At 55.7% G+C, this 7,814-nt stretch overlaps 1 protein-coding gene across 8 annotated transcripts in view; it reads right to left on the minus strand.

Moving 5' to 3' along the window:
• Window positions 1–7,814, minus strand: part of SLC12A4 (solute carrier family 12 member 4) — a 22,570-nt gene extending 14,756 nt beyond the window's left edge. For 2 of the 8 annotated variants that reach the window (XM_044922293.1, XM_021705744.2), the window contains exons 1-3: window positions 7,617–7,774; window positions 2,907–3,001; window positions 1,356–1,487 (exon numbers count right to left, since the gene is read on the minus strand). In XM_044922293.1, the coding sequence (XP_044778228.1) occupies window positions 1,356–1,487; window positions 2,907–3,001; window positions 7,617–7,731 (342 nt within the window). In that variant the 5' untranslated portion in view covers window positions 7,732–7,774. Of the gene's footprint in view, window positions 1–1,355; window positions 1,488–2,906; window positions 3,002–3,387; window positions 3,485–6,283; window positions 6,306–7,610 lie in introns of those variants that run through there. The other 6 variants (XM_044922291.1, XM_044922289.1, XM_044922288.1 and 3 more) reach the window with 5 other exon arrangements.

A 7,814-nucleotide genomic window follows, 5' to 3' on the forward strand; every position in this document is an offset into this window, starting at 1 on the left:
GAGAGAGAGAGAGAGAGAGAGAGAGAGAGAGAGAGAGAGAGAGAGAGAGAGCCCGCGCATGCGCACAAGAGTGGGGGGGAGGAGCAGAGGGAGAAGCGGACTCCACGCCAAGGGCGGAGCCTGACGCTTGGCTCCATCCCCACGACCCTGAGATCATGACTCGAGCTGAAATCAAGAGTCAGACAGTTAACCGACTGAGCCTCCCAGGCAGCCCTCAAGCTCCTTTTAAATCACAGCTGTTGGGGCGCCTGGGTGGCTCAGTCGTTAAGCGTCTGCTCAGGTCATGATCCCGGGGTCCTGGGATCCAGCCCCGCATCAGGCTCCCTGCTCCACGGGAAGCCCGCTTCTCCTTCTCCCACTCCCCCTGCTTGTGTTCCCTCTCTCGCTATCAAATAAATAAAATCTTTATAAATCAATCAATCAATCAATCAATCACAGCTGTTTCCCAAACCTCAGGGAGTCAGTAGGTGGAGAGGCAGGGCTCCTTGCCTCCAAACTGAAAATGTAGAAAAAAACCCCAACCTTCAGTTAAACTTGAGCCCCCTCCTATAGGGGAGCTGAGCAAGGATGTGTAAACTCATCCCGATGAGAGAGGACAGCTAGATGGCCAGAGGCCTGGATAGCGACCAGGAATGGGGCTAGGAGAGGAATAGGGACGCTCCAAGAGGCAGTGTTATGTTCCAATCATCCCCCAACCTTGGCATTTGAGGAACCCAGGGGCTGTTGGAGAGGTCTGCCAGTGGAAGCAACACAGTGAGGGGCAGGTTTTGGTCACTGGGTTACATAGCCCCCGTGGACAACCAGGTTCCTGATTCCCAAGGTAACACCCTTATGCATCCTGATGGAATGCCAGTGTTCTGGCCCTCTACATCATATATCCCACAGTGAATCCACAAATCCGTCTTCTAGTGTACGCACTCATCTTGTCTAGCTGAGTGGCCTTAGGCGAGTTACTTCATGCCTCTGACACTTAGTTTCCTTGTCCATAAAACGAGGATGGAAGTAGGGCCTGTTTCACAGCTTTGTTGGGAAGACGGCGTGGGAGAACCCAAGCCCAGTGCCTAGCACGATGCCTGGCACACAGAGAGGGCAGGGAAAAGGCAGCCGTCACTCTCACTATCGTTTCTGAGGGTCTTCTTGGCCCTCTGCCCCTTCTAGTCCTCTGCCCCCTTCAGAGGCTCCTCCTCAGCCCCTCGCTTGAAGCTTTCTTGAGCCCAACGCACTCAGTGCCCATCGATGATCCATGCTCACCATACATGGTACCCACATCCCCTGGGATGCTCACAATTGCCAATTCCATGGTGCTGAGTCTGTCCTCCTAGGAATGGCCCCCCTACTGCCCCTGACCAGCTCACCTTGGCGGCTCTCCGGCGGGTGCCCTCCCCACTCTCAGCTTCCTCATGTTCCTTGGCGCCCTGTGTGAGGTTGGTATAGCTGACGAGCTTGCCCAGAAGAGATGACACCTTTGGGCGGATGTCCAGCTCTTCCTGTAAACAGAGCCACAGGGCAATCTGGCAATGGGCCTGGATGGTGCCAGGCTACTTATGTGTAGCCAGCCGCCTGCTCTGGCCCCTCGCCAAGCCCTCAGGCAGGCCTGGGCCTGAGCCCACTCTTGTGTGGGGCAGCCCAAGCCAGCCTACCGGGCAGGTGTGGGCACCACACCCCAGCACACGCCACTCAAAGGCCCAGCCCAGTGACTGCTTCTCTCTGCCTTATCTTGGCTACAATCGCTACCAGCCCATTTGCGAAAACGACCTGCCTCAGGGGTGAGGGCAGGGCAAGGCACAGCTGGCAGACAGGCGAATGGCACACTTCATCCTGCCTGTTCTGCCCGGCTACTTCTGGGACTCACCTCTGCCCTCAACTCTCCCACCAAAAAAGCCCTCTCAGCGAACCAAGGAAGTTGAAAGAGGATGTCTGGAACAAGTTAAGTCTCTCTTATTTGCCCAAACCCTGAGCCTCTCAGATGGTCTTCTCCCCAGGCCCCAGGCTTTGTAACACACCTCAATCCCCAAGGTAGGATCCTGGCCCCCTACCCATCTTCAGGTGGAGCCAGGTCAAAGCCTTTGCTGCAGAAACATGCCATTTTTCCAGGTCAGGAGGCCTCCCAGGGCTCAGGCTCCCCAACCCCCACCTGAGTCTAGGCCTTCCCTGTTCCAGCACCCTTCCCAGCACCATCCCTCTACCTGCCCCTTGCCCATTTAGTCTTTCCCTGTCTGTCATCTCCCTTCTGACCCTACACACAAGGAGAAACTGGTTTGAAGTGAGAAGTGAAGATGCAGGTCTTTTGGGGCATGTGGAGACGGAGGAGCCCATGATATTCCAAGGGACAGCTGAACGTGTGAGTCAGCGTTAAGAGGCCTAAACCATGCCTTAAATCCAGATCCAACTTCTGAGCTTGAGTCTGAAAAGGATAAAATTCAAGTTCAGGGGCACAATATTGGCAATGTTTGCAGAGAGGTGCCCACTAAGGCTGCAGATGTGGAGAGAGAAAGTAGATCCAGTAAGAAGGACCAAGACTGTAAACATGAGGACAGAGTTAGAAGAGCCAACCAGGGAGGACAAGGAAAAGTTCACAGGAGAGGGAAGAATGAAAAGTCCTATGAGTAAAGGGAAAAAAGGAAATCCCGAGGTGAGAAATCCTGACAAGTGGTCACCTGGCTGGGAGGCTACATGGAAATCAAAAGTACATACCCCTAAAGTGGGTGGTGTGGGGTTGTGAGTGGCCTCTGGGAAAGCAGTTTCAGTTCAAAGGGCCAAGGGAAACAGACTGAAGGAGGAGCTGAAACATAGGTAACACAACCGTCCAGACTGCCTGCTTAGCTAAAGCTTGAGTCCTGAAGGGCCCCTGCCCCCCACTCCCACCTGCCTGCCACACCTGTGGCCCAGAATGGCTCCTCAGCTACCTCAAACAGTGCCAGGTTCCTGTCGTAGTAGTCACTTCCTCTGGAAGCCTCCAAGGGACAAAGGAAAGGGCTGCTCTCTCTGTGGTTGCCATGTCCTATGGAGAGAGAGGGACAAAATCCCAGTCAGGGGCTGCCTCCCGAGCCCCCAGCCTGCCTGCACCCCAGCCCAACAAGCCAGCCCACAAAACACATCTCTGTGGAGCACTTTAGGGGCCAGTGTACCAGGCTGGGACTCAGTTTCCCCATCATACTCTGCCAGTCTCCATGAAGAGCCAAAATTAGCAGAGTGACCAATGACCAAAAGCCAGCCCATCACTTCCTCCAGGGCACCTGTGTGAAGGCCCCAGACACACTGGCTCCACCACGTGTTAACGCTGAGGGGCGGGGCCTGACGGGAGGGGCGTGGCCAAGTCCTGGCCGGCCCTCAGACCATCCCAGCCCCGCACCCCCGACTCCCATTTCCCAGGGCCATCTGCAATACCCAGCGTGCTGGGCGCCAAGGGCTCAGCGTCCTCAGGGGCCGACTGGGCTCTGCCCTCCAGATATATGAAGCCACACAGGGGGCCTTCTGCGGCCATGGCCAGCTGGCCCCCTGCTCGCTATCCCACCACGCACTGCGCGGGGGCCGCCTGGAGGGCAGCCCGGGGCATGCTGGGAGGAGGGGCAAGAAGGGCTGTTCAGAAGGCGGAAGTGGTGCAAGGAGCCACGTAGGAACGCCTGAGAAAGCCCTACGAGAGAGCCGGGCCAGGTGGGTGGTGGACTAAGCAGGGACTACTGGCGGGAGCCCCGTTGGTCTCCCTGCCTCAGGTTCCAGCAGCTTGTCCCAGATTAGGTGCGAGGCCCATACCAGGCTACACCTACCTACCCTCCGGGCTGGTGAGTGTCTCCGCTCCAAGTAAACCTCGCGTAAAGGAGCCAGATGCGCCTTGTTTAATAGGCCTGCCTCGACTCAAAGCTCAGCTGCTTTTTCTGGTTTCTCAGCATTCAAATACTCCCGTTTCCCAAACTTTATCCTTTGTCAGTCTCTGTGGGGTACATTCCCAGTTTTCCATCGAGCAGGGAGAGGACACCCAGGTACTCCTTTTCTAATCATTAAGTGCTTCTGTCCCCCTCTAGACAGTATGGCAGCTGCAGGAGTGGCTGGAGGCCTCATAGCAAATGGAATGCTATCATCTTGGTTCACAAAAGCCATTTGGTGTTGGATGGCAAAAACGTGGCAACATTATTGTCATCACCGATCCAGACTAGTGGAGTATTCCAGCCATGCACTGGCCAAGCCTGATTTTGTGAGAGATATCTGCCAACCCTCTCTGGTTAAATAACCCACAATTCATTTCTCTTGTTTGCAGCTAAAAATGCTGAATGATGCATCCTCCATCTGATACATTCTCTTGCCATCGGTGTAAGATTTAACTTGCCTTCCCTGAGCCAACAACACTCAGTAGGTGCCGCACTGTGGATTCCTCATTGCCCAGAGACTGACAGGTAAAGTGTGTTGAAGAAAATTTTGGGGGCAAAGTCAGCTCTTCATTCCCACAGCATGTGAAAGGGATATATCACCTCATCTAGGAACCTGGACTAGCTAAGTGAGCCAAGGGAGCCAAGCAGCTCAGTCCCGTGAGCTACACGATTGTGTGCAGGTCAATGCCAACAGCACAGTGGACAAAGACAGCAAGCAAGAGGTCAAGCCAGACCACTGAGTCATATTAAAGCCTCACGGGGTCATTTGGCTCCTCAGACACCCTATGACATTTGCTGTACCCTTGATACTTGTTCAGGATCAGGATAAGAAGCTATAAGAAAAATCAGAAAACCCAGTAACACTGCTCGTTACATTAACGGCCCTTCAGTGAGAAGCTTCAGAAAAGTACTCTTGGATTTTGTGACCAAAAAAAAAAGTGTCTCTCCCGAATAAGTCAGATGCTTCATTTTGTCAGAAAATGGCAACTGCAGAGCTCATCTTATTTCCCTTCCTGCCTTGGCTGCCAGGAATCTCCAAGCTAAATTTACTCCTTAGATACAGTCACCATCGGTCTCATCTCAGAGTCCTTACCCTCTTCCTCTTTATGGTTATGATCTTTCTGACTGTGACAGTGCTTTGGGGAGATACTTTTGTTACATTTATCTCTTCTGACTCTTGTGGAAGTAGGCTAGAAATAAATTATAAATTGTGCTAAGCTCATGCACTGCAGCCTGCCCCACCATTGTTGCCTGTCTCTGTGAGGAGACTGCACTGGTATCCAGAAAATGCAGAGTTGAGCACATAGCAGCCGTTCCCCCCCCCCCCCCGCCAAATGCCTGTGAATAGTCCTCCAAAACCCACCCAATCCTTGTCCCTTTGGCCATGACTCCAGAGTGGCTGAGAGCCCATCCAAGGGTTGCCTTTAGTCAGCAGCACTCCAGTAGATACCATTTATTCCCTTTTAGTAACAAGGAAAGTGAGGCTCAGAGAGATTCAGAGACAAGGGCACCCAGTGAGAGGGGCCAAATCTGGGTCCCAGGATCCACCAGAATCAGGTGGGAGCTAAGCTGCAGGTTTCCTACTCCTACTCTTCTGGGCCCTGGTTCATCCTGGGATGCACCTCAGGATGCAGTACAAGCCTTTAACTAGAGAGTGGCTGGGGTTTGCAGTTAGCCCAGGGTGCACATACCCAAGGTTCTTGGTGCTCATATGGCTGGCAGCCCAGCTTGAATTCCAGACCCTCCCTCTCTGTGACCCAGGGCAACCTGCTTACCCTCTCTGTGCTGCTTTCGTTTCCTCTTCTATGAAGTAGAGATAGTAACACCCACTCTTCCAACAACCCAGATGCGTCAGAAAAGGAACAATCTGGTACCAGACACCCAGCAGTCATTCCCTGGATTTCCCCAAAGATTCGTTTAAGGACAGCTGTCGTGGAACTGTGAGGAGGTGGGGAGACCTGAGCAGTGCCTGGATGTCTGTACTGCCCTCCGCTATTCCAAAAATTCCAGGGCAGGTCTGGACATGCCTGCCAGGCCAGAGCTACTCAGATACCAACCTGAGACCCCCAGTGAACCAGAGCATGGCATAATCCTGGGGACTACGTGTGAGGTACACATATCTGTGTGTTCTTGCTAGCAGCTATGAACACACCAGCTACAACTGGGGAAACAGGTGAGAGTCCTCATCCCTGTGCTCACAAGCATCTGCCAGGGGTACCCTTCTAGAACCTTCCTACCCCCTGCCCACAGGCCATATTGGGCTGGATGAGAGGCCCATCTATACCCCTTGGAGCATAAGTATGGGCCTTGAGAGATTCAGGTACCAGGCTGGAGTGGCCCCATGAGATGGACCTGAGGCTGTTTTTGTGCTCCCTCACCCTTTGCAGTCCCCACCAAGAAGGATCATAATCACTCACCAGGGCGCAGAGCGTCCCCCATACTGCAGACACAGCCAAGTTCTGGCTGAAAAGGAGCAAGAGGAGAAGGGGGGGGGGGGTAGTGGGAGGAGCTGTCTCAGCTTGGAGGGACCTGGCAGGACTCAGCCAATGTGGCTCCAGGTCCCTCCAGGCACCCTGAGAGGCCAAGGCGGGGCCAGAGGCTAGGCTCAGCTCTGCTTGCCCACTGGTCCAGGTGGATCCTGGGGATGCAGCCCCGCCCAGCCTCTGTAAAAGAGCCTCCCCGGGCTAACAGGGAGTCAGGGGACACTGGCTCTTGCTGACCACTGATGTCTAGCAGCCCACACCACTGTCCTGTGGCATCTTCACACACAGCAGTCAGGTGTGATACAACTTGACACTTGCACAAGCACACATATGCTATTTGTACAGACATGTTTTCTAAGAGAGTCCTAGTAAGGACAGCTCCCCACCCCTCCCCTGGGGTGGGAGATGGAGAAAGGGGTTGGGAGAGGCAGGAACCTGGGAGAAGGGAGGAGGGACCACCTTCAGGCGCAGTTCTAACACCTAGGTTGAAGGTTAGGGTGCTGGAGTTTCCAAGCCTGGGTTTGAATCCCCTGGGGCAAATTTAATAACTGCTCCACTCAGTTCACTCCTTCCTCAGCATGAATAACAGGACCTATCCCATGGGCGAAACTGGGAGGATTAAACGAGTTAATTCATGTGAAGCGCCTAGACAAGCCTGCTTCTGTGGAGCGCTCCACAGATGCCCACTGTACCTACAGCTCTAAGGTGGAATCAGCTGGAGTGCACTCACAGGCAGTTACCCAGAGACCCCCTCAGGCAGGCACAACCTTCTTTCCTGGCTACACGCAGCTGGGGGGTGGGGGGAGAGGAGAGAGGGTAGTCTCAGGGGCAGAGTCGCTGAAGCGCAAATGGGTAGGCGGGACGAGAGTAGGCTAGGAGAGGTTCACAGAAGGTGTTGGGACTGGGGTCCGGGATGCGGCTGTGCTCCCAGGCGGGGAGGGCCAGAGACGGGTGCTCGGCGCTATTCTCGATCTGGGCGGCCCCGCCGGCCTGGCCTCCTTCGTCGGCCACGTCCGCAGCTCCCGCCTGCGGCCCGCAAGGGAGGAGCTGGGGTGGGGAGGGCGGCCCAGCCGCGGGCGCCGGGGGCCCAGGAAAATAGTGTCTGCGCGCCCGGAGCGAGGGAGGTGGCAGCGGCGCAGACTAAGAAAAGTTGGGCCCGCATCGACGTGTGCTCGCATGGTTCGGGTGTCTATGCGAGCGCCGGCCAAGCGTGGCCCGCTCCCCCGCCCACCCCCCGCGCCAAGGCCCCCACCGGGAGCGCCCTCACCGTCCGAGTCCTCCCGCTCCGCGCGCTCCCCGTAGTCCACCCAACTGAGACCCTCGAGGTTGTCATAGTCGCCGCGCCTCGGCCCGTCCACCGGCACCACGGTGAAGTGAGGCATCGCCCGCGCTCGGCCCCGCCGCCCCGGCTGCCGGCCCCGGCTGTCCCCGCCGCCCCGGGCCGCCGCGCCCCGCCCGCTCGCAT

Source organism: Neomonachus schauinslandi, chromosome 16, assembly GCF_002201575.2.
Source record: "Neomonachus schauinslandi chromosome 16, ASM220157v2, whole genome shotgun sequence".
In the NCBI taxonomy this organism is placed as follows: domain Eukaryota; kingdom Metazoa; phylum Chordata; class Mammalia; order Carnivora; family Phocidae; genus Neomonachus; species Neomonachus schauinslandi.